The sequence below is a fragment of the Pholis gunnellus genome, assembly GCF_910591455.1.
Source record: "Pholis gunnellus genome assembly, chromosome: 18".
In the NCBI taxonomy this organism is placed as follows: Eukaryota; Metazoa; Chordata; class Actinopteri; order Perciformes; family Pholidae; genus Pholis; species Pholis gunnellus.
The window spans coordinates 745,045-771,689 of NC_136545.1; the positions used below are offsets into that span (position 1 = coordinate 745,045).

At 41.6% G+C, this 26,645-nt stretch overlaps 1 protein-coding gene across 2 annotated transcripts; it reads left to right on the forward strand.

Moving 5' to 3' along the window:
• Positions 1 to 1,894: 1,894 nt before the first annotated feature.
• Positions 1,895 to 25,066, forward strand: dennd1a (DENN/MADD domain containing 1A). 2 transcript variants are annotated; one of them, XM_079179561.1, is made up of 23 exons: positions 1,895 to 1,991; positions 5,197 to 5,261; positions 6,828 to 6,871; positions 7,287 to 7,336; positions 8,839 to 8,958; positions 9,167 to 9,236; positions 10,082 to 10,162; positions 10,480 to 10,533; positions 11,506 to 11,616; positions 13,174 to 13,274; positions 14,979 to 15,024; positions 15,122 to 15,223; positions 15,324 to 15,449; positions 15,817 to 15,918; positions 16,004 to 16,091; positions 16,926 to 16,966; positions 18,196 to 18,267; positions 18,360 to 18,416; positions 18,685 to 18,834; positions 19,742 to 19,806; positions 21,087 to 21,224; positions 22,632 to 22,878; positions 23,281 to 25,066. In XM_079179561.1, exons 1-23 carry the CDS (start codon positions 1,975 to 1,977, stop codon positions 24,343 to 24,345), a joined length of 3,012 nt encoding a protein of 1,003 aa, XP_079035687.1. In that variant the 5' UTR covers positions 1,895 to 1,974; the 3' UTR covers positions 24,346 to 25,066. The 2 variants fall into 2 exon arrangements, with proteins under 2 accessions (XP_079035687.1, XP_079035688.1); XM_079179562.1 differs by lacking the exon at positions 21,087 to 21,224.
• The last annotated feature ends 1,579 nt before the right edge of the window (positions 25,067 to 26,645 follow it).

Consider the following 26,645-nt stretch of genomic DNA (forward strand, 5'->3'; position numbering starts at 1 on the left):
TAGCCTATTTATGTGGAAAGTATTTACTCAAGTAGCCAGCCCTCCCTTTCCTAATATAGGGGAGAGCGGGGCATCTTGTCACACTTTTTGCTTTCACTTCAATTTGTCTATCTCAGTTATAGACTATAAGAAGTGGACCTAGTCATCGTGATGTCACCCATTGGTTTGTGTACTGCCGCTATGAAGCCTCTAGTTGCTTTTTTTGCAACCAGTGAACGGAAGTTACCATATTTGGAATACGGAGCAGTGTTGTATATAGACGTCGTACACGTCTCTGGTAGCAGCAGCGACCTGTCAATCACAGTAGCCCCGCCCTAAAGCATACCCTGCTTTATGGTCTGTTTGACTCTAAATGGAACATCATTTACTAAATGAACATCATGCTGTATTGAAGAAGACTTGAAACTAGAGATTGAGACCATAAACTCATGTTTACAATGTTTACTGAGGTAATAAATCAAGTGAGAAGTAGAGTCATTTTCTCATAGACTTCTATACAACCAGACTTCATTTTGCATCTGGAGGAGTCGCCCCCTGCTGGTCAGTAGAGAGAATGCAGGTTTTAAGACACTTCCGCATTGGCTTCACTCAGCAGAACCGGAGGTTGCCGCCTGGTATCAGTACATCACAGTCACTCATTTTCGACATTAGACTAAATTATAAATTCTATTGCATAAAAGCATAATCTTTAGATGTTTACTTCTCACTCTTAATATAGATTTGCAATTGGTAAGGTACAGAATGTGCATTTGTGACAAGCTGTCCCATCACCACACTATGCGGGGTAAATTGTCACATTATATTTTTCAACAAATGAGAACATGCATACAGAGGCTTTCCAAACTTATTCATACAGTTGAAAGTATGATTTATGAATAATAATGAATAATACATTATCAAAAAAACAAATAATTCATCCTGAGCTATGACGTTTTCAGATCCAATTAAAAACCAAATGCAACAAGAGTTGCTAACTGACTACCTCAACATAGTTTAAATGCTGTCGCTGATAGGCTACATAGCCTAATCTGAGTTTTCGGCAGACTCACAGTTCTGACACAATTAAACAGTGAACCCTGCAGTAGGCCTACAAGCCCCAATGTGACTGATTTGCTGCATCGGATACACTTCACCCATTTCACCCATATTGTCATGTGACGATATGCCCCGAAAAGCATTGAGACAACATACCCCGGACCCCACTTTGAACACCAAAGGAATCTCCTATGCATGTACAGTACCAGTAAGTATAACTGCTTTTTTGCGCCCATGCATATCATCTGGAACATTTACAGAAATATGAAATATTCCACATTGGCTAGCATTAGCCCATTTATTAGTCATTATTCTAAACAAATCAGACAACAGCAAAAAACACTTCCTTTAGTCACATCCAGGACCTCCATGTTCAGACTCTATATACTACAATATAACATTTCAACGTTGAGTAGTATCTTATTAGTCCAATTGTTGTTATGCCTGCATTTCATGCAATAATTGTAATTGATCAATATTCATCCCAAGTTATTATTATTTGTTTAACCCTATCAATAAAAACATATTTTTTTTAAAGAAAGAACGCTTCATATATCCTTTAGTATTGTGCCAACTATTGTAGGCTTCAAGTCAAGTAAATAAGGCAACTATAACTATATAATATATATATATATAGAACTAGTTATATACCAAATCGGCCGATATATCTTATCACATGATACCGTCGTCTACGACGCGTATTGTGGAAGCTTCTAGCACGAGATTGCTCCGCATGACAGACCTACCGATCTTCTACAATACAACTACAAGCCCCACAGTTCAGCGCGAGTCAGAGCGTGATCTACGCGTGTGTCGTAGACAGACCATGGCGTTGTACAGCTCTGTGTGACAGGTTAGCTTCTGAAAAACACCTCCGGACCAGACGCGTCTGTGCACCGGGAGCCGCTGCCGACAACGACGGCGGTGCGAGAAACGAGGATGGGGTCCCGAATCAAGTAAGCATGTTTATCCGCCGGTCTAACGGAGAGGCGAGTGTTAGCGCTCCGCTGCTGTGTTAGCTTTGTTACAGCGAGTCATTGGGGAAGATACAGTACAGTACGAGGCCCTGACTTGTTGCGACACGGGCTAAAAACACTGGTGCTACTCCACTTAACGGAGCGGACAAACAAAGCATGCCAAGTCTCTGAAGGGTTTCAAGGCTGCTAGTCATTCACAAGATGTTAGCTAAATGCTAATACGAAGCTTTCTGGTCAAAGATGTAGCAGCGAGAGAGGAACGTGTTTCTGTGAGTAGGCTACAATGTTTACAGTGGAAACACGGTGCCTGTGTCAGACTGTCCCCTAAACTGGATGCTAGTTGTCAGGACTAAAGTGAAGAACAGAAATGCTGTGGTTTGTGCTGTCCTCTATCTTAATGTCACTTCTCCGACATAATGTAAATATCGTAGGGCTACGAACAATCTACCGTTAGCTTTGAGTCCCTCCTTTGTGAGGGTGTGTTTATCAGGGTGACCAGGATTCTGAAGTGACAACTCTGAGACGATTCCAGTTATAGCCAGTGTTATTATCTATGTAATCTGTAATCGTGAATCTTCAATATGGTAACTGTTTGTACTGTATTACACTAATCTTCAGTTTACAGTACCATGACCCACTACAGGACACACGGTAGTGGTCAAATGGTCAAACTACTATTGTTCAAACAGTGTATTTACATTTGTATACAAGAACGACAGCCAGACAGGCAACCCTACCACACCAACAGAGAGACAACACTATCAGACATCAACCAGGACTCTGCTGCCTGGTTTCATTTTTTTAACAAGCCACCAAAATGTGGGACTGTGCCCCGGAACACGGGAGCGTCTGGTCACCCTAGTATTTAATGGGAAATGAGCTTATGAGTTATTATGACTGTGGGTAAATGAGTGTCACGTCTTTACCGTCACAATATCCCTGAATACAATCCAGTAAAGACCTTTTGATTTTTATGAGGCCGTCCGTCGACATGGCTTCCTCATTCAGCAGCAAAGAGGACAGTTCAAGCCATCTGACACACTGCAGACAATGACACGTTCTCAGAATGGGCTTGTCAGCAGGGTGATCAGGAGCAGCTGATGTCCCAACCCTGTGTGGGAGCAGATGTGTCTCATCACATCTGTTTTATTGATGGTCAAGCAACAAGCCAACGTCTTATTCTTAAACATCAGCATATAGATTATTGGATGCATCTGAGACGTCCTCGGATCAAGCGCAGTATGCAGTTGGCTTTTGTTGAGTAAGCGCTACCATTGAGGACCCAGAGGTCATGTCTTCTGTGTTGTTTACAACGACACAGGGAGCAGTTTCTGTTTAATAATGACGCATAGTGGGGGATGAAAGCTAATTGTTTAGACAAAAGATATTCAATTATTTATTTAATTCAATATTTTCTGGAGTGTGTTAGTGTGAAATGATTATTCTTACAGTATTGTTAATATAAAATATATATTTCTAAAATCCTGGCTACAGCAACTTTTGTTGTACATTCATGAGATAAGTTATTAAATCTAATGGGACGTGTTTCCTAAATTCAACCTCCGCCCCTTACTGATGGTCACTGTTAGATGAAGCCACTAGTGTCTTATTAACACAGCTTGGCCTGTTTCACTTCACCGTACGTCGGCTAGCAGTCAGTCTGGTGTAGACGGCTGAGCAGAGCTGTGGTGCTGAAAGGACAGCGGCAGGCTAGTCCCATAAAGTACTGGAACTAAGTGTTCGTAAAATAAATTCAAAATGAATGCGGCTTGCTGACTTCAGAAAAAAAAAAAACGTTGACACTTTATGGAAAAGATGACTGATACACTTGAACTACAAAAACACAAGGGTGACAACATCTGGATGAAATGTAGTTGTTTCCATCTCCCAGGACCTTTTTATTTCTTGCATCTAAATATGGCTGAAAAAGGCATCGTGTCAGTGGATGTGTAGCTGATGTTTGAGACGGTGCAGATTGGATGGATGGTCGCTGGCATAGAGATCAATCCTGTCCATCTTGGTTATGAATTTTATTTATCGACTGTGTAAAGTAACATCACTGGTGATATTGATTGACTGAAATGTCTTTATTTCACTTCATACACCTCTCCAAGTTACCATTAGGACGTATTGCTCTCCTTACTCCTGGTCCTTTCAAGACTTTAGGCTGAGTGCAATCAAAGCATGTATTGACGTCTGCAAAAGCAATGCTCTGACCACTGTGTTGGATGGAGGTAGACTGAAGGGGCATGACTTCGATCAACCTTCAGGTTCAGGCATGGATATATAAAACAATTATGAGACATGTGTATATAACAAACGGTTGTTTAACAAGAGATAAATGCATACAAACTTGTCAGAGTTACAATCCAAACACAAGTCAAATTGAATCGATTGAATCTATTGGATCTTCGGTTTTCCATCCCCCTAAAAGGGGCGCGGCCCTGATGTTTTGAGAAGTACCCGTGTGTGCCGGTCTGAGATATATATATATATATATATATACATACATACATACATACATACATACATACATACATACATACATACATAGAAAAACACAAGTAACTGTTCAGATATTTTCTTATTAAACCCCTAATACTTTAAAATATTCTACGAGGTAGTAAATCGTACGACTGGTATCTTTAACTTCTCTGACTTTGTGTTGATGGAGTGGATGTTCTCTCATGAGGGATGAGGCCATTCAAGCACATTTGGATTTGGTTATGATATCATCAACGTTCATACAATAGTTATATATATACTTAGTATTGAAACTCCATTCAAAACCGAGCTGTTTTGTAGATGAAGGGCTCTATTAACTTGTGATGTGGACAAACAGGGAGCCACAATATAACTTTAGTTAACTGGTCACTGATTGGCCCAAAGGGAGCTCCATCATATGGATTCTAGCTGGCATGTATTATGACACCTGCATCACAAGCAGTCATCAGTTAACTACCGTTCTTAACAAAGACAACTTAATGTTAAACTTGAAACAAATTTCATCAAATGAATGACAAAAAAAACTTTTCTGTCAAAGTAAATATCTCAAGATATTAGCATTGTTTGTTTTGAAGATGACACTAACGGCTTATTTTATTCCTAGTTTTTACTGTAAATATGCTTACTTTGTCCATAACATGCAAAGAGCACAATGTTAAGTGTTCCTTCTCTGTTCCAGGGAGAGCCCCGAGTCCACTTTTGAGGTGTATCTGGAGGTAGCCCATCCAGGCTCACACAGCTCTGGTAAGTACCTGAAGGCTGGAGGTAGAGCTGAAACTGGACCACACATTTCTCTGCCGCTGACGTTAAGTAACGAGGAGAGACATCGGGGTTGGGCAGCGAGCCAAAAGCGGTCGCAAGTGTGGTTACACTTTTCAAAACCTCTCTCGCTCAAAAAAATGCTCTCTGTGTTATCTGTAATGCAGAAATGCAAAGCTGGCCAGGCCCAACAGGTTTCACACGTGTTTCCTCCGAGACATTATTGAGCAAAATATTCCTGCATGAGGCCCATTGTCCTGCTACTCAAATTTGAATAGATTAACTTAAGATTAACTGTTTTAACGTAAACATTTTTGCTTTTTTATGTGAGTACAAGTTGACCTCAGACAAGTATTCAATCGAAACAGTTAAAAGGGACAAAACCACTCTTTGGTGGATTTGCTTATAATTCCAAGACACATTCAAACTGTTCACTGATTGTTATGGGGTCATAAGTCAAAAAGGTTGGGAACAGCTGGTTTAGAGCTAAATGATAAATAATGGCTTTTATAAAATGTTGATGGATCTCGTCTTTTTTTTTTGTTAATCTGCAATACAGTATGTGACCGATTTCCTGGATACTGAGGAAAGACGTTGGCTGTATTTCTAAGAATCTCTTCCTGTTGGAGTCTTGTGCTTCTCATCATTTCCTGTTCAGTATTTAAGAAGCCATATCCATGTCTGTGACAAACGAAGCTTCTGTCTGACTTCCTCTGCTGTTTTTAAATGCAGAACCTTTTCAGTCTTGATTGCAATTTGTTTTAGTTTGGCTTCACAGAACAGCTTCACACTTTCACTCAGCTCTTTAAACTAACCGGTTACAGTTTTATATATTCTCTCAAAAACACGAGGATTACAATCAAGTTTTGTCATGCAGAATCGTTCATTTCTAAAAACTTTCTGCAGCCCTTCTCATGTTTGAGTCCACCTGCTGGAGAGAACATGCAACAGCGTTTTCGTTTCATTTTAGTGGATAAACTCAATGGAAAATAGACGATGATGTAGTCAATCGGAATTGACTACAGAATTTGCTGAAATCTCCATAGAGATGAATTGCATCCATGATATTCTATGTGTATTCAGCCTTCTATAATTAGAAGCAGGACATACCCAGAATGCATACTGAGGAACTACAGGGTCCAAAATATGAGGACATTACACCCAGAATATGTGCTACGTGTTTTCCGTTCCTGTTGTGTCGATTTACACACCGACTCCCAAACTTTTCTCCATCATTATTGTTTTCGGAACAGGTTCAATTTTCTGCTTTTGTTTCTGCATCCGTCAGTCATTTGACCACTCAGAGCCACCGTAAAGGCAAACGTCATCATCCAAAATGAGAGATTAGACAATAGTGACTGTGCTTTAGGCAGCTAATAGATGCAGCAAGAAGACTTTTTAACCAGATGTTGGAAACCGTTTGCTCCCGTTCAGCCACAAGAGCATTAGTGAGGTCCAACACTGATGTTTATTCATGAATTCATGTTGAAACGGGACAAACTCAGACGTGAGGTGGTCCACGGTCCTTTCATGTCTGTCCATTTCTAACAGGGCCGGAGGTGCGGAGACAGTTCCCTGAAGACTACACGGACCAGGTTTGACAGACATCATATACTGTGCTTCCTTTTGCTTTCTGTCTCACCCTCCTCACAATTGTTCATTGGTTTCTTTTTCACCCGTACTTCTTTTTCTTGTTCTCATGTTGTGCACAGGCTGAACTTTAATCAATGCATGTACCACTGTTGTGTACCAGTTTTTATTCATGTCAGATGGGAATCTTGGGTGACCTGGAAACACAAGCGATGACATTTTTCATTGGTGTCTTTGTCCATGTGTGCTTTGCTCTTTCCCTACTCAATCCCAGATCAGTTCCTCCACACTGCATCCTTCCCATCAGCCCTCTCACCTCATCATCATCTCTCACTTTAACACAGTAGAAAATGATTATTACCTATTGATGATGATGATCCATGTAACTCGACTCTATTATCTGTCATCTCGGTCTTACAGGAGACTCTTCAGACTGTGCCCAAGTTCTGCTTCCCCTTCAACATGGACAGGTACACACACACACACACACACACACACACATACACACCTTTTAACATACAGTACTTTTAAAGACGCGTTGCAGTTATAATCCTGTGTCTATGTTCATTTATCCCTGACATAAATATGTGTCAAACAGAACAGAAAAAGTATTTTCGATGACTCATCCAGAACTCAGGGGCGGTGACCTAAATGTATCCAATCAAATGTGATTTGGGGCTGCTAGCTAACCCCGCCCATAACCCCCACAGTGGGTATGAACTAGCAGAGCAATATGTTATTAGGTCTAATGAATTCATCGACTTGTATCCTGCTCCCGGTCTACCAACCAGTAGTCCTCTGCAGCTCCTGAACTCCTCTTATGTTGCGCTATTCACTAAGCCACGCCCCTTTTGAGCGATCCAATCACATCTAAAGGCTTTTATTTAATCCATCGACGTATTCTGTATCATGCAGAAATGTGTCACATTACTGAAGACCAAGACGCTCTACCTTCAGTTTTAATATCCCTTTAAGGACAATGGACTGACTTCCAAAGCACGCCATCAGTTTTTACATTGATGATGCAACCCGCAGTGAATTATGAGGAAATGATAATGACAGCACCGCAGTTAGGTTTGATTGTGGAGGTTTTAACACTCATCTTTCACCATACTAGTGTATGATCATTGGTTTGTTTTGCAATGTTAGCAGAAGACAACTGGGACTCGTACGTTCATGCGCAGCATAGCTCGACCAATACTGGATTTCTGAAGCAGGTTCCGATATCGATATTCTGGAGTAAAAATAAATAAATTCCATTCTCAGGAACAGGAGGGAATTTCATTGCATCTGGCACAAACGTCCAGTTGGACTCAAGGATGACTTGTATAGAATTCTGGGGTAAAAGGTCACTGTGACCTCACAAAACTCTTTTTTTTGGCCATAACCAGGCGGCAACCTCAGGTTCTGACGAGTGAAGCCAATGCGGAAGTGTCTTAGAACCTGCATACTGACCATCAGGGGGCGACTCCTCTGGTTGTATAGAAGTCTATGAGAAAATGACTCTACTTCTCTCTTGATTTATTACCTCAGTAAACATTGTAAACATGAGTTTATGGTCTCAATCTCTAGTTTCAAGTCTTCAATACAGCATGATGTTCATTTAGTAAATGATGGTCCAATTTAGCAGACAGCCAAGATGGCGATGTCCAAATTGCCGAACCTGAGGCTTCAAAATGTCAAAATGGCTACGTGCACTTCTTATATACAGTTAAAACGCTGTTAAACAATGTCACATAAATGTCTGATAGGATAAAGTGAAGAGGTGACAACATATTGGACAGACATGGATGTAAACTGCTCCATGACTGGCTGGTTGAGGCAGTAATGCTAGTGTATTTGATTTGACTTTTAATCTATAGGTGAGGATTTATTTAGCAGATGTACTCTGTGTTCTTTTGTTGTTGTTGTTTAGTAACACATTTTTGTTGTTTTGAGTTCTAATTCTCTGTGTCTCTCTTTCACCCTGCAGTCTGACAGTCAACCAAGTCGGCCAGAACTTCACATTTGTGTTGACCGACATCGAGAGCAAACAGAGATTTGGCTTCTGTCGCCTCTCCTCAGGTGCCCACACCTGCTACTGCATTCTCAGGTGTGTGTGTGTGTGTGTGTGTGTGTGTGTGTGTGTGTGTGTGTGTGTGTGTGTGTGTGTGTGTGTGTGTGTGTGTGTGTGTGTGTGTGTGTGTGTGTGTGTGTGTGTGTGTGTGTGTGTGTGTGTGTGTGTGTGTGTGTGTGTGTGTGTACTGCACCATCATTCCTTCACACAAACGGTGAGACTGACCCTGTTCTCGTCCTCTCAGCTACCTGCCCTGGTTCGAAGTCTTCTACAAGCTGCTTAATATCCTCGCTGATTACACCATCAAAGGCCAGGTGAGTCCTGATGGCCAACTCATCTTGTTAAGGGGACGTTGTGTTATATCTTCTGGACTTCCTGCACTGAAAGTGTCAGCTTTCATCAGTATTTAGCTTTTGAGCACATTTTAAAAAAAAAGAAAGTATTTTTAGCTCCAGTTTTCACCTGGAAAAATGTCAACTGAAATATACACTTCGATGTATAGAAAAACGTTAAAAAGAAGACTATCGGTCGGTATTCACCTTTAACTCCATTTAGTGTGCGTTTTGTCTCTTTTAAAATGAAGTAAAGTCAAAACACAAGTGTAAGGTAAGGATGTGGAGAGAGAGTCTGTAACCATAACTGTATGTATAATTAAACAATAGCTCACGACAGGCCATGTTGTCATCATATCACAGGGGCGTTGTTTGGCCCAACGCGAACTGGAGGCACGACAACCCTCTGAGCTGTGATATAATGACTACATACCACAGTCTGAAGTGAGCTGTGTAAAGTATGGCAACGTGAAAGAGTGACACAGTTGATAGCAGTGGGATGTGGGTGATATATCACGGCTATGAACCAATCAGATTGCTTGATTCAGCTACCTGTTTTATAAGATGATTTAAAAAAATATGTGTATTATTATTATTACAATTATATCAATATTACATTTTTAAATGGCACGGGTATCGCCAACACTGGTATATCGTGACACCCCAAACAAATCCAGATCCAGATTCCTCACATGCAGTAGTTCTCCTGAGTCAGTTTGCCTCCCACTAACTCATTTGACTTTAGCGCTGTGTATGTGTTGCTTGCATGAGATCATGTGTTTCCTCAATGGCCTTTGCGCGGATTTAGAATCTTCTGAATGTTTCAGGAAAGCCAATGGCAAGAGTTCCTGGTGTCTCTACACACGCTCCCCATCCCTGAGCCCGGGGTCCCCGTTCATCTCGGTGTGGTGAGTCCCACTTCACCACACCACACCAACCGAGCTCAGTTCACGCTGGAAACATCTATCTGTGTTCCTCCCAAAGAACAGTAATCTCACTGATGGTTGAATCGCTCTGTTGACATATGAAACGTCAGTGTCAACTACCATACAGCATTACAACGCTAAATGCACGGATCACCATACATGATTATTTCATAGGAAGATGGGGGAAAGAATGAGTTGACTGCGTTTTCTTTTTCTCAGTCTTGTGCATTGTTTTCATTTCTCTGTTCCACACTGATGGATTCAAACTAGCACTGACTCATGTCTTCTGTTTTCTCCAGCATTCCTTCTTCACTGTGCCTGACACAAGGGAACTCCCCAGCATACCTGAGAATGTGAGTGCTGTCCTTTCCCCCGTCCCAGGCAAACCGTCTGTTACATTTGGCCAAGGAGAAACTCACTGTTAATACTATTTGTATCTGTGAGCAGTTGCACGTCCCGGTTAGCTCAGCTCAATTATCTGTTAAACACTCATTTAATAGTCAGACAGTTTATAATGACTGCGTGTTCATGGCTGTTAAATGAAATGGCTCTGAGATCAATACTGCCGTGACACATTATTTCGAGTGAAGCTTTGCCTGTATACACTGTAGTGCAGCCAAACACATCTGGCAAATATCGTTTGTCTGGTTCATTTTGCTGAAACAGCAAACCTATCATACTTGCTTCTGTTGCCAATATAATATCCAGAATCGAAGTTTGTGCTATATGGACTCGTGACATCAATATTGATAAACTTTGAATAAACAAGCGACCAGTGCTCTCTTTTTAAAAGGGCCGTCTGTGGTGCCGAAGACAACACGTAGTTGGTGTTAAGCTAACGTTAGCCCACAGCTGCTGATTGGAGCCTCGATACTTTCTAACGTTAAGGTTCAGCGCTGAGCGACTGCCTTGCCGTTAGCTAACATCCTCCTTACCCTGTGTTATCAGACCAGGGATGCAGAGGCTAAGGCCAGGTGATTTGGTGAGTGTGGGTCGCCTTGCGTGTTGCAGCCTGCAAATACAGAAAATGAATACAAACAGAATTAGAATAGATAGACAATAATGAGTTTGTAAAAATAAGTCATGTGTTTGATCTAGAAACTCTATGTAGTTATGAGGGATGAGAACTGTCATTCTATTCTTCTTCTAACTTGCAGCCTGTACTCGCCCAGATTTCATGTATTGCTGTTTAGGTTGTCCGTTGAAATAGCTCCTGAATGCTAAACTTTAATGATGTGAACATAAGTTGATAGCACCACTGGTCTTTACCCTCACAACTAACTCTCCCATTTGTGTTTTTCTCTTGTTGTGTTTGACCCTTGCAGAGAAACCTAACAGAGTACTTTGTAGCAGTAGATGTCAATAACATGCTTCACCTGTATGCTAGTATGCTTTATGAACGCCGAGTCCTCATCTGCTGTAGCAAGCTAAGCACTGTAAGTAGAGTCCACTCTCTGTTCCTTCTCTCTTCTACAGCTCTGTTAAATATCTCACATCTCACATCAGCACATCTGTTCTAGAAAATCTGTTCTCTATAATGTAATTTGTATACATTCAAATGAATGGTTGCTATTGGAGGTTTCACAGTGTGTGAGCTGTTTATTGGTGTCACATTGAATGTACAATATGAATCACTGCAAGTCAAACACTCAATTGGAAATTATATTCATGCAAAACAAAGTAATGATTGTGGGTTTTAATAAGCTAATACCAGACAGTACATCCATTGATATTCAGGACAAAATATCCAAAGAGAATGAGGTTTTCATTAAAAATGTGAAAATAGTTGTTATTTGACTTTATGTTGTCCACTTGGTCATAGTCAAATACAATTAGGTCTCCTCCTGCATATTAGTTCATGACAATCATCTCTGTTGTTTACTGTGATGGAGAGAGAAAAAAAGAACTTGTAAACAGGAAATATTAACGCATTCACACAAATTATGTTTTTCATGCTCTCGTATTAGAATATGCAATTTGCTGTATGTTCAAGGTCAAGATAACACAACGTGATCCAAAGTACATCCACAAATCTTGCTTTAAAGGGGAACTACGCCCATTTTTTAAAATTCACTCAAGTTATTCCCATGGTCTGAAAATATTGGTAAACACAAACAACTCTCCCAAATCCAAAAACTCAAATTTGTGACGTGAAGTATCATCTGCTCCATAGAGAATGAATTGGGTTTGGAAGATGTTAAATGACACTGAAAGCACCAGCTGTTTCACAACTGACGTCTCATTTATTTGTACTTGATGATATCACACGTTTTAGACTTACTTTCTGGCTTTGAGAGAGAGTAGATGAAACGTTCCTAAATTGGAATTTTTTATTTAAGTGGTGTTCACCTTTAAAGCAGCTTTTTTAGAGAAACCCTACACAGTGGTCATGGGGCAGCCCTATTTTTTTGTTTTTGCATGTGCCGGTGTAGACAAGCGCACACAAGGAAGTGCTCTACTTCCCAGATCCTTCACAGAACTTATTTTTTCTCTCGTGCCTCCACGGTGAACGAAGAATCCAAAAATGGAGAAAAGTTCATTTTTCATGAATTAAAGTAAATAAGCCCGTGTTTAACGGCAAAGCTATATCAAAACATCTGTTGTGTAAACGGATGTTTTGATATTGTTTTCTTTAAGAATTCAAGGTAACACTAGACTAGTAATTGATATACAAATGATCATTGTTGGGGTGAAGTGTTCTTTAAAATAGTTGTATGTTGTGTTTTGCTAGTTGAGCACTAACTAAGAAAAATCTTCATGACACATGCTGGTCTCCATAGTTTGCCATCGTTATGTTTGATATCACTGCAATGAATTCTTATCCTTAAGATTGTATGCAATCTTAACCAATAACTTACAACCCTATGTATTTTATGAGCACATTTAATATGTTTTGTTTTAGTCCTGAATTAATTAGAATCTTTAAATAGCTGCACATAGAGAGCAGTGATGTGACATCATATCATGTGTTTGACATTTGTCTTTGTCCCCAGTTAACAGCTTGTGTCCATGGGTCTACGGCCATGTTGTATCCAATGCACTGGCAACACGTTTACATTCCTGTCCTGCCTCAACATCTATTGGAATACTGCTGGTGAGTCTGCAGGCCGTCAGTCACACTGCAAACCCTTCCAGTCCATGTTCTGTCTGCATGTTGTGGTGATGGTGGCTTTATATTCAAATGTAGGTTAAGTGCTGGAGGGAAACATAAACAACAGTAACTCTCAAAAGATGCCCTTTATTTACCTCGACTGCAGAGAGAACCCAGACTATTTCTATTTGTCTGTGTTATAAGTTGACTTCATCATATTTCAGTAATTTAATTGGCTGTTAATGCAAACTCAACACATCCTCCGAATGTTACCTGTGCTACGAAGGAGTATTTGGGGATAGTGAGGTAACTTCAGGGTTTTCAGTCCTACGACAGAATTTCCCTTCTTACCGGGTTAAATCACCATGGTTATGTCATTATCTAAACATAACCTCCTCTGGAGCAGGTTATGTTTAGATAATGACATTAGATAATGACATTAATATATAGATAAAGGTCATAATCCAGACAGTCCTCTGGAGTGAGTTTGTTAGCATGAGGTTGTCACCAACATTTTAGCCAACATGATGCCAGAACAACAGCAGAGTGTATAAGAATATATACTGTATATACAATATACACTACCGTTCAAATATTTGGGGTCACTTAGAAATGTCCTTATTTCTCAAAGAAAAGCACTGTTTCTTTCAATGAAGATAACATTAAATGAATCAGAAATACACTCTATACATTGTTAATGTGGTTAATGACTATTCTAGGTGGAAACGTCTGGTTTTTAATGAAATATCTACATAGGAGTATCTGGAGCATCACATTTGTGGGTTGGATTATACTCTCAACATGGCCAGAAAAAGAGAACTTTCATGTGAAACTCGCCAGTCTATTCTTGTTCTTAGAAATGAAGCTATTCCATGTGAGAAATTGCGAAGAAACTGAAAATTGACACGAAAGTGTCTGGGTGACCCCAAACTTTTGAACGGTTGTGTAAGACTTTGCAAAGACACTCCACATGTTTGTTAACGGAGCCCGAGATTCCATTTCATTTATTGCTTTTGCTGTGTGGTTTTATTTTTCTAATGTTTTATTGATTTAGAATATATCAATATTTCTTTCACATTCCAATTCCAAACACCGCCGTGCGCGATACAGAGAGCAGGGGAATTGAAAACGCGCGACCATGTAGTGACAGACATGACATGCCGGCGTGTAAATAAATTAAGCACAAGTACTCGTCCTTCAAGCTCCCGTCTCTCTGCTCTTCTACTTCTTCTACTCTTCTACTTCTACAGGGTGCGCGCATGACAGCTCTCATCTCGTTCGCCCCCTGGTGGTTGGCTGATTCAGGAAGCGTTTGATTTGATATGTAGCAGAGCACGTATTTTAAACGTCAATATCGCAGACGATCATGCTCATTTAATCGTGGCAGCCAAAATCGTGATCGCGATTAAAATTCGATTAATTGTGCAGACTGAAAAAAAATCATAATGCGTCTCTGGTATTGTTCAGGGGGCCGGACCAAATGTGGAGGCGGGCCGCAGTTTGGGGACCACTGGTATATATAATCTATCGATCAGCAATACTAGTTATTATGAAAGGCCTACTTGCAGAAAGTGATGGCCTTCCAGGAGATCCGTCGACCAGGATTTAATATCTGCTCAGTAGACTTGTCAGTGACTGCTGTGTTTGGGTTCCATAACCCAGTTATTATCTCAGAAAACGTTGAATAAAACTGGCTCATTCTTTCAGTGCCCCAATGCCCTACCTCATCGGAGTTCATTCCAGTCTGATGGAGGTACGTGTTTATAACTTTATAACTTTAAATTGTAGAGTATCCACCTGTCTGACCAGCCTTTGTGCTTTCAGTTGACTCTTGTTTCTGTTGCTTGTAGAAAGTTCGAGGGATGGCTCTGGATGATGTGGTGGTCCTGAACGTGGACACGAACACCCTGGAAACACCCTTCGATGACCTCCAAAGCCTGCCCAACGATGTGGTGAGGAACTACTGTACACAACACCAAGCGTCTTTAAATGTGGATGTCAGTGTTTACGGTTAAAATTGTGTTGTTACGACCATGGCTTCACGTCCCGCAGGTCTCATCTCTAAAGAGTCGTTTGAGGAAGGTTTCAACAACGACCGGGGACGGTGTGGCCCGAGCCTTCCTCAGGAGTCAGGCGGCTCTGTTCGGCAGCTACAGAAACGCTCTGCAGATTGAGTTGGTGAGTGCATACTGCAGACCACAGACATGAGGGATGAGCGGGGAAGTTGATCACATGGGTAGCCCCTTGTTAACGACAACAACATTCTCTCAAACTAAAGGGGTGTGCTACGAAGCGTCATTGGTGGGTCAGCAAAGGATGTGAGTTTCGATGTCACTGATGTTACCCTGGCTAGCTCGCCATGGTAACTTATGCTGAGCTTCCGATTGAAATTGGCTAAAAAACGTTTTTCACCAATCACGTCTTTTGGAAATGGCATCGCCATTCTTTCTAAATCCTGTTGACCTAAAATAAAATAAAATAAAATGTTTACTGTGATAGAGTTGTACGGTACTGTGACAGCTGGTCTCTTCCTCTGCCTTTTTAGGGAGAGCCAATAACATTTAATGAGGAAACCTTCGTGACTCATCGTTCCAGTGCCATGAGGCAGTTCCTCCAGAACGCCATCCAGCTGCAGCTCTTCAAACAGGTACGCATACACATACACACACACGCCTCTCTAATTCACCCCCCTCATCTTATACTCTTAATACATGTTGGGGTTCTACTTGCAGTTCATTGATGGCAGGTTGGACCTGTTGAACTCAGGAGAGGGTTTCAGTGACATCTTTGAGGAGGAGATCAACATGGGCGAATATGCAGGTGAATCAGACGAGATATGTTTGTGTGTCACTTTTCACCCAGGTCTATTGACATGGGAGCAGAGCGCACCTATACTTATCCATTTAAAGGAGGATCAGTGAGGAGACATGAGGAAAAACAAACCATCAAAAGGAAATCCACTTTTTTCACATAAAACCAATTGGAATTTCTAAAATAAAGTTACTTTATTAAAAAGGGAACTTATTTTGTAACAAAACACAAACTCAAAGGCAAAAGTTAAAGAAAGGGCCGGTGGGTGCTGCTAAAAACAAATCAATATAACCAAGAGAGAGCTAATATAAGAGCTATAATAATTTATCAAAAGTAAACTAATATACAACTAAATGTCACTATTTGAGCACCCCTGCTCCAAGAGTTTCTAGACAGGATCAAACTCAGTGAGTGAAATCAGTAGCCAAACATACAACTACACCTGGCTCAGTCCTCAGATAATTACAAGTGCATACTTTACTTTGCATTTATTGTCTAATGTGAGAGGACGACAAGGATTTTCCTCAAATAAATTATAGCGGTATCCTATAATATTTGTCTATAAATAAATATCCGTCTGAAAATAACGCATGACAATTCATCTTGATAATGAATAACGTGGGATTACTATTACGTATTTCATGGGCTGTTTAGGATTTTGGGATAAAGCATATAAAAAAAGAATCAAGTACTTTTTGGGATGTTTATTACCATGGCAACGGTCAAAGCATTCGGGTCAGCCTTACTTATTTCTGAGAGTGTGGATTTCCAAGACCTTCTCAGCAATTACCCAGCATGCCTACTACTTGTTGTTGACCTTTTATTGTTGTGATCCCAACACAGGCAGTGACAAGACCTACCATCAGTGGCTGTTCACTGTGAAGGTGAGCTGGTCTAAATGCTTCTACCCACACCGACAAAACATTGCTCTAAAGAATACATTGCATGTTTATTTTTGTATTTCTCATCGTCATTTGTGTTTGCCTTGCTAACAGAGTGGTGTCGATGCACACTGTATGTCTGTCCATCTATCCATCCAACCACTCAACAGCTACTGGCCAGATTAGAGTCTTAAGGCCTTAGTTTTCGTATGTGTCATCCGCTAAAAATCGTTATGCACAGAAACCTTGCCCACTTAGTCCACTGCCTTTTATTATTCTTTGCTTGTAATGTGCCCTAACTAACAGATGTTCTGAGGGTGGTACAGTAATGTGTCCATCACTAACAGATGTTCTGAGGGTGGTACAGTAATGTGTCCATCACTAACAGATGTTCTGAGGGTGGTACAGTAATGTGTCTGTCACTAACAGATGTTCTGAGGGTGGTACAGTAATGTGTCCATCACTAACAGATGTTCTGAGGGTGGTACAGTAATGTGTCAGTCACTAACAGATGTTCTGAGGGTGGTACAGTAATGTGTCCATCACTAACAGATGTTCTGAGGGTGGTACAGTAATGTGTCTGTCACTAACAGATGTTCTGAGGGTGGTACAGTAATGTGTCCATCACTAACAGATGTTCTGAGGGTGGTACAGTAATGTGTCCATCACTAACAGATGTTCTGAGGGTGGTACAGTAATGTGTCCGTCACTAACAGATGTTCTGAGGGTGGTACAGTAATGTGTCCGTCACTAACAGATGTTCTGAGGGTGGTACAGTAATGTGTCCGTCACTAACAGATGTTCTGAGGGTGGTACAGTAATGTGTCCGTCACTAACAGATGTTCTGAGGGTGGTACAGTAATGTGTCCGTCACTAACAGATGTTCTGAGGGTGGTACAGTAATGTGTCCGTCACTAACAGATGTTCTGAGGGTGGTACAGTAATGTGTCCGTCACTAACAGATGTTCTGAGGGTGGTACAGTAATGTGTCCGTCACTAACAGATGTTCTGAGGGTGGTACAGTAATGTGTCCGTCACTAACAGATGTTCTGAGGGTGGTACAGTAATGTGTCCGTCACTAACAGATGTTCTGAGGGTGGTACAGTAATGTGTCCGTCACTAACAGATGTTCTGAGGGTGGTACAGTAATGTGTCCGTCACTAACAGATGTTCTGAGGGTGGTACAGTAATGTGCCCTAACTAACAGATGCTGTGTCAATGTTTTCTGACAGAAAGGAGGAGGGGCTATCTTCAACACAGTGAAGACCAAGGCAAACCCAGCCATGAAGACCGTCTACAAGTTTGTAAGCACGTCTCCGGTTTCTGTTATAGATTAGAAAATATACTGTTGGTTAGAAACGAGAATGAAAATGATCAGGCTTTGTTTGTTTGACAGGCAAAGGACCATGCAAAAATGCGCATCAAGGAAGTCAAGAGCCGGCTTAAGCAGAAGGTATGTAGCTCTATACTGCTGACAAAGCATTCTGGATTATTCTTTGCTGTTCTTGTAAACATTGTTACACTGGTGTGTAAATTTGAGAGTTTGAGTCTTGAGCTCAAGTAACAAAGGTGCTGACAGCTATTAGTCTTTCCCCCACAACCTTAACTGAACCCCACCGCCGCAGCGTGCAACCTCCCTCCACATGCCCCTCCCTCTGCAGTACCATCACTCCTTTCTCACGTGTCAACCTCCACCTCCCTGTGTCCCCCCCCCTCTGCAGGAGCAGGCAGAAAATGGCTTCTCAACAGCAGGGTCAGCGGTCATCGATGATGACAACCCAGCAGGGTTCACCTCCTCCACCAGTGCAGTCAGGAGGGAGGGGCCACTGCGAACCTTGGACGACAGGCCAATCACTGTGCATTTTGGACAGGTGGGCAGAAATGTGGCGGGCTGGTTACTTGGTGTACAGAGAGAGTTTCACAGAGCTGGATTGTATGAACGCACTGGTGGAACAACGGTTGGATGAGAAAATAATATAAATTCTTCTGATTATTCTATACTATTTATGCCGATCCATTCCCATATTGCTTTGGGTGTGTAAAAAGGTAGTATAATGCTAATTTGGAGTCAGTGAGTTAGCTGTGGTCTACAACTTGAGCCTGGTTTTTTAGCCTGTATTTGTTTACATTCTAACAAACTGGCAGCATTAAAACTAAGATGATTTAGCTTTAAAACAAGAAGACAGTCACAAATTCTGGATAATAAAAAATGTATAAAGAGTGTCTTTTTATATGATTTCTAAGCGGATGTATGGACATTTATTTGCAATAAAATATTGGCCGTGTTTCTATTCAAGGGTTCCAGCGGATTTTAAACGGATGGACAGAGGGTGTCGCATGTGTACAGATTGTAAAGCCCTCAAATTTGTGATTTTGGGTAGTACAAAATAAATTGAATTGAATTAATGTCGCAGAAAGGGAGAAAAGGTTTCCATCAACTGGTGTGTGTGTGCATGGGAATCAATAAGCAAGCTTTTTAGGGCTTCTGTAGCTCAGTGGGTAGAGCGGGTCGGCCTTTATCTGGAAGGCTTGTATGTTTAATATATAATATAATATATTTTTGAACTACTTTGATTTGTCAAGTTTTTTGCACTGCACCAATTGAACAGCTTCACTTTGTTAATTGAAAGTTTTACCCCAATGTTATTTTTCTGTTGCCATAAAATGTCTCCAAACGTTGTTGCAGTAAATATATCCCTGTGGGTCTCTGTGATGAGGAGGTAGGTATGCTAAACCAGCTGTGTTCCCTTTCATCATGTCGTTTTTTCACTTCCACAGGCTCGGCCACCAGTACTGTTGAAGAGACCGAGCAGCAACGTGAGTCTGGAAAGCAGCATTGACCAGTAAGCCTACCTCCATTATATACAGTATATTGCACTGTCCATCATGCAATTAAGCAATTACATTTGAATATTTAGATAGCCAATGCATGGAATTTGAGATAGAGGGCTAAAAAACTGAAGATAGGATTCCTTGAGTTAGTAGAGGTCAGCAACGATACAAGCCCATATTGACCTTCTGAACGTAATGGTCCTAAATACGTCACCAGTTAACGAGATCTGAGTATAATTTGCAGTTATGCTTCACTCCAGAGTTCCTGTTCTTGCTTAATTAGTGACCTAATTACTGTTGATGTTTAACACTTCATTCAGCTGCTTCCCAGTAGAAGCCTCTGTGTTGCTTATCAGCTTCACTTTACTACTCTCTGTGATATTATGAGCACTCTTTGTAATGTGTTTTATCACATTACAAAGAAGAACACAGTAAATACAGCTCTATTAAAGTGAGGCAATAGTAAATATGATAGACAATATGTATGAGATCATACTATTATACACAACATGGAAACGTTTTGAACCCATACCAATCGAATGTCTTCAGTTTAATGAGAAAAAAAGAATGTATGTCAATAACCTGTGATATCTGGTTTAGCTGTAGAGGGCCAGCGAACCGTCTGTCTCAAGGGCTGAGAGAGGTCAATAAACAGCAGTAATGGTGATTGAAGTCTTTTATGACAACATATAAAGATATTTTATAAACTTTACCTCCATGTCATCTTAATGAGAATGTTATTTTCTCTCATTCTAAGTGCATAATTACTCGAGGCCGTGACACAGACATTGTGATATTTGGCTCTGAAGAAGTGTTCACTATATTAGATTACCTGTGATGTTTTGGTTCCAAACATTCTATATGCTAGTTGCTTCATGCAAATGATTAAACTGAAATGCAGCTTGTATGAGAAGTAGCCGACATTAGAGTGACAATCTTCATCACTGTTGAAAGATATCGGTTAATAAGCAGTGTTAACTGTGTACTGTTACAGGGGAACAGACAGAATCCGACTCTCTTCAGTTCCCAAATAAAGTCACACAGACATTCAAAGTTTGTGGATTTCTTTCAGCAAGTACACTGATTTAGTCCGTGGTGGTCTAATTTCCTTTCCAACTAGCTGCTCAGCTTCCTTTAGGCTCATTCAATTGAAGTGGAATGAATTAACATCCTATGCACTGTCCTTTTTCCTGATTTCCCTCCTCTTTCCTGATCCTGATTTTAATGCTCCTCACTAACATATATGTAACGAGCTGTGAACTTCCTGTTGTCTTCCTTCTCCTCACCGTAGCTCTATACGTCCTACTCGTCACTACACCGTCTTTCTCTCTGAGGATTCGTCCGGAGATGAGCTCCAGTACGACGATGATTCCATCTCTGGGTTTCCTGACAGCTTTCTCTTCTCCGTCCCTTTCGAGTGGTCACCTCTGTACGCATCTCTCTGATTGACTTTGCACTGTTAACTAATTAATAAGCTTTTCTCAACTCATCTCTTTGCTTTCTAATGCAATGTGTGTACATGTGTTTTTAAAGCTTCACTTGCAGGACATTACGGCCATCGTAAAGGAAAGGCAAAATAGCTTTTGATCAGAGGGCTGGGAGTAGAATTATGATTTACATAAGACACTGGTGAATTAGCTATGGCTCGAGTTGATCAGGTGTTTGTGATAGAGGTAGTCATTAGGCAAAATCCAAACCTGACTCCAATCTCTACATTTTATAAAACGACAGTAGATTTGTCAAGCGGTACGGATTATTCAATACTATTTCACCCAGGTAGCTATACCTTTAAAGTCTCTGGTTGTATTCAGCCTTTGTGAGCAAAGTTGTAAATCAATGAGCAGAACTGCTTTATGGCAAACTTATAGGATGACGTTTCCTAATCTGTCAGATACTCACTTCACTGGATTTGACAAAAAAACATTCCCATCATAAGTGCGAATGGTTTCTCAATAGATTTTCCTGAACAATTTGCTTTATCATGTTTGACAGAAGATTGTATCCATATCGCCCAGCCCTACCCAATAACAAAGCCTACTGTATCGTAGTTAATCTACATGCACATGTCTGGAAACACGACATCAACCATCAGTATGAATTAGCACAGATGGATCAGGTTTCTCCCATAACCTGTTCAAACCATAGACTTTCAGTACATCTCCATGGTTCACCGTTTACTTAGACATTGAATGGCAATTTTTTACTATAGATACCAATCAAAACAATACCCTAAATAGATACATTTTAATAGTGGCCATTCTTAAAGTTGACTGCTGTGAAAACGATGAGCGGGCCGAATTAAAGTCTAGGAAGTTTGCTATCATTGCTATCATCCTCTGACGCCATCTGGCTTCATTGGTTTTTCATTCTGAGCTAGATAGTAATGTCCTTTTTACACACCTTTTCTAATTTAGAAAGAATAGAACTGTCTCCACGGGTATTAAAAAAACTTTTTTTCTACACTTCTCTTGCTGTCAACTAATCCCATGAGACCAAAACCAACAATGCAATACTTTCCGACTCAATTGGATTTACGATTCAATTGGATTAATACATATTTAGTGTGGTAGTTATTCGGCTCCAAATAAACCACAGTGCCCAGGCTCACCATAATGATGAAATTATGGATTTCATGGAATTTGTTGACGGTAAGAGAGACAATAAGTAGGAGGGGGTGCAGGGATAAGCACAGCATTCATCATAGACTCTGAAGAGTGAAATTGTGGGTGCATCTTTATTTTGGGGAAAAGTTCAATGGTCCTTTTAAGGGTTGGGTAAAGTTTAGCCATGGAAAGAAGAGTGATGAATAACCATAAGTCAAACGCTGTCCCTGCAGGCCACAGCCGTACCGCTCCCTGAAGGAGGCCGAGTTGATAGACGGGACTGATCCTGGTTTTGGGGCAGAGAGTCACACTGCCCCTCCCAGCCCGGTAAACGAGAAGTTCTCCAATGTCAACCTGCTGGGCGATATCTTCGGCTGCCAGGACGAGCCTGACAGCCAACCAATCACCTTGGCTAAAAGTCTCGAGGACCTGAGGACTCCCAAAGACACTGAGGGTCTACAAGCCAAGTTCACCTACCAGGTCAGAGGTCCAAATGCTCTGCCGCCAAAAGTTCTTTAATACTGTCTTAATAGTGTTTCCGAAAAGACAACATTAGGTCCAGATACCGATTTTGGTCCAGATGTCCACATCGACTAAAACCACTTTGTTTGGGTCCAGAGCAAAAAAAAGCTTGTCAACAAGTGCCCAGATGGCCATGCAATATGTTGAGGCTGATTCCTAGGGATTGTTGTTGACTACTTAAACCTTCATCTAGCACCACTGTCATGTGAAATTTGGTACGTAAGACTTGTAGGAAAAGACACATGAATTAGGAACTGGTTGTCAGTAATATAAGTTTTAGGAACATGATATTTACTGGGCTGATTTTGAAAACCACTGGCGTGATCCTTTAAAAGTCTGAATTACTTCTTGTGTTTGCAGCGGATGGACCTGAGTATCGGCGAACACTCGCGAACACTTCCAGGCCTCAAGCTCCCCAACCCGTACAACAAGCTGTGGAGTGTAGGGCAGGACGACGCGGCCTTACCCGTTTGTGTGCCTCCCGCCTGCGACAGACCTCTGCCCGTTCAACCTCCCGTGCCGATAGAAGCCCACTCTCCAAGCCGCGGGAGCTCCATCCCTGGTGGCGACATTTTGGACCCTTCCGCCCACGGTTACATCACAATTCCACGCCCCCACGGAAGGAAGACGCCCGAGCTCGGTACTGTGCTAGCACCCCCCGCCGCCCAGCTGCGTTCTAAACTGGCAGGAGCTGGCGAAGGAGGCACTACATCAGGGGGACAAGAGTTTAGACAAGCCCTGAACATGACCACAGATGGAGACCTGCTAAAGCCCACCAAGGCCGCTGAGGACAGTATAGATCTGATAAGCCTTCTCGACCCCCTTAACAGCTCAGCACCCTCCAGTTCGTTAAGCGACAGGGTAGACATTGGTGCGTCGTCATCTTCCTGCAAACCAACTCTACCACCTAGGTCCTACCCACAGGGCTTGCCTCCTTTCCCACTGCATCCTCACATATCACTCAACCCTTTTGCCCAGTCTCTGCAGCACACCTCCTCTCACATGCGTTACTCACCGACTGTAAGTGGGAATCCCTTCGGTGTGGTCTACGGGCCTCCAGCCGGCTCTTACTCACACGCTCCAGCCCAGCAACAGCCCTTTTGTACACTACCGGGGCTCTACAGACAACATTCGCCCAGCAGCTCGACTCTGCCACCCAGCTATGGACTGCTTCCGTCAGCCTTCCCTTCCTCCGTCACCTCCCTGTCTCACTTCTCCGCCAGCAATCACGCCCTTTCCAGTCACGCGGACTCCACGTCTGTCCCCAGCACAGCCGAGAACGCACTGGCAAAGCCGCTCCGTGCTGAGGTAGACTGCCAGAAGACTCAGGATCTTTTTGGGGATCTGCTGACTATGGCCAAGCCAGCTACACCCCCAAAAAAGAAGGTGGAGGACCTTCGGAGAAGGTGGGAAACATTTGACTAAAACCTGTGACTATGTTCTGCGGTGCCCCTTTCTGTCACTACCCAAACTCCCCTCACGACTGTGTCAGGACCTTCTCTTGCATTTAATGGCACATTAGCTCTAATTCATGCTACTCTGCTTATGCAACTCATAATCGTAGAAGAATAAAAGCTTAACCTTAAAATGTGTGAGTAAACATTAGCTTATTAGGCTTCCAGTGTTCCTCCTACACATTAAAGTTAATACAAGGAACTTTTAAGTGGTTATGAAACGGTCTCAATGTAATACTGATGCCTTTTATATGACCTTCTTAGGTAAACAAGGCCATCAGCATGAAGATAAGCGATTTCTGTATAGTTAGTCTTGATGCCTTAATGTCATCGGGTCTGATTCCCCGCGACATCAGTCGAAACGTTGTGCAGCGTGCAGGTTCACTAGTAACTCCTTCAGCTCAGCCTCCAGCTGAGCTTCTCCTCGCTGCTCTGCCACCCTTCGCTGATCCAGATGGATGCGGCCAATGAAGATGAGGTGGTGGTTGGGAGGATATATTGCGTGGTAGGACGACCTGTACATCAACTCCAGCTGGAAGTTCTACTGCGTCCGTCTGCGGCTGCAGGACCTGGACCTCCCCGCCCGATTGCTGGGAGCCAACACCGACACCACGCTGCTGGAGGCCCAGGTTGGACCCGCTGGAGTGAAGGGAGGCACGGGGGAACCAGATACAGGACTGAGCGTAGCAGACCCTGCTGCGATAAAATTAGAAGTTTTCTAAAGGGATTCTGGTAGCGCTCATGGAAACACTCCCGCTATTGTCCACAGGGGGCGCCAACATCAACACAAAATGAAAGTTCCTTGTAGTAACATTAAAGGTGCTTTGACTGACTTCTTTATTGAAACAATAATGAATCCTCTCAGCCCACAGTTTGTATGGCTGCGCTGTTAGTTGCTCAAGGTATTTGCTGACCCCAGTGGTTGATGCAGTTGTCATTTTCACTTGCCATTACCACCAGTGACCACAAATCAACCAGGACAAAACCTCCATTCATGTTTTCTACTTTAGTGTGTCGCGTATGTGGAGTACAGCTGAGCAAATGCTTCAGAGACGATGTATCATTCACTGCGACAGAAGGTCCTGATCCAGTATGTAGGAATGTTAATGTAACACCCTACACACACACGCACACACCTGCCCTCCCCACTATGATCTGTGATGCTGACCAATGACAAACAGGAGCGTGTGTTTCTTGAACAGATGGACTGTCTTGTCAGCCCACTGTAACACTTGAACTCACCTGTACTTGTCTAAGGATCGCCTGAATTTTTTTTGTTTGATTTTTTTTGTTTTCCCCGCCATTCTACACTGGAAGTCGCACTCGAACGTTGGCCTTGCTTTGAGATGTTCAGATGCCAACAGCCAATCGCCACTCATTCACAAATTGCTCACAAGATTCTTTGCACCGCAGCCTCTCGCGTCACCTGTTTTTGATGCTGCCACGTTATCGTAGTGCTGCTCAGCATAGATCACTGTGGATTTGTGACTCTAAAAATAGCGCGCAGTTGTTTCCTGATAGAGGATGTGTGTTTTAATGATGTCCACTTCTACAATAAGCTAGTAGCTATAGATGAAGAACATCCTAATGGTACCGTATCTACAGAGTGTGGTGCCTCTCCATCATGCAGTCAGTTCACCTGTTGATGTTTTTGTAGCTTCATGCAGTTTTTTGGATTTGTTTTGGCCTTCATGATGAATCCCTGTGAACATGTTGCCTCCTACTGTTTTTATTTTAAGAAACCTTTTAAGAGAACCTGCCTAGCTGTTATATCCGTGTGTAATAGCACTGCATTATGTAATAACTAAACATAATGTAATACATTTTCCCTTCACTATGTAATACCCGCATTTTGTAATCTGTTACATTTGGAATAAACAGCTTGAATGCAATATTGCTTTTTGCAAGAAATGATTACATATTGCAATGTTTTTTTCAAAATGCGTGTTTTGCAATTTTATGATGAAATGTAATAACACATGCATTATTTAATAACCAATGAAAAAAGATGGCCAATGAAAGATAATCTACTGAATTAATTGTATCTTTTAAATTGCATTTTGAGTGATTTATGCTTAAAAGCATTATTATGCTTATTATCCATAATGCATGTATTATTACATTTCATTCAGGCTGTGATGCGGGTGTTATTACATAATATATGTAATTGTATAATAAATAATGAAAATATATTGCATTTTGTTTAGTTTGTTTAGTTATTACATAATGTGTTGTTACAGTCCCTAACATTTTCAACATGTATGTCTTATT

What these genes read in the sequence shown, in the direction of transcription:
- dennd1a (XM_079179561.1), top strand. An exon ending in AGCTGCAGCTCTTCAAACAG is followed by an intron (nt 15,919 to 16,003) that starts GTACGCATACAC and finishes TTCTACTTGCAG; the next exon opens with TTCATTGATGGCAGGTTGGA. An exon ending in CTGGAAAGCAGCATTGACCA is followed by an intron (nt 19,807 to 21,086) that starts GTAAGCCTACCT and finishes TCCTCACCGTAG; the next exon opens with CTCTATACGTCCTACTCGTC.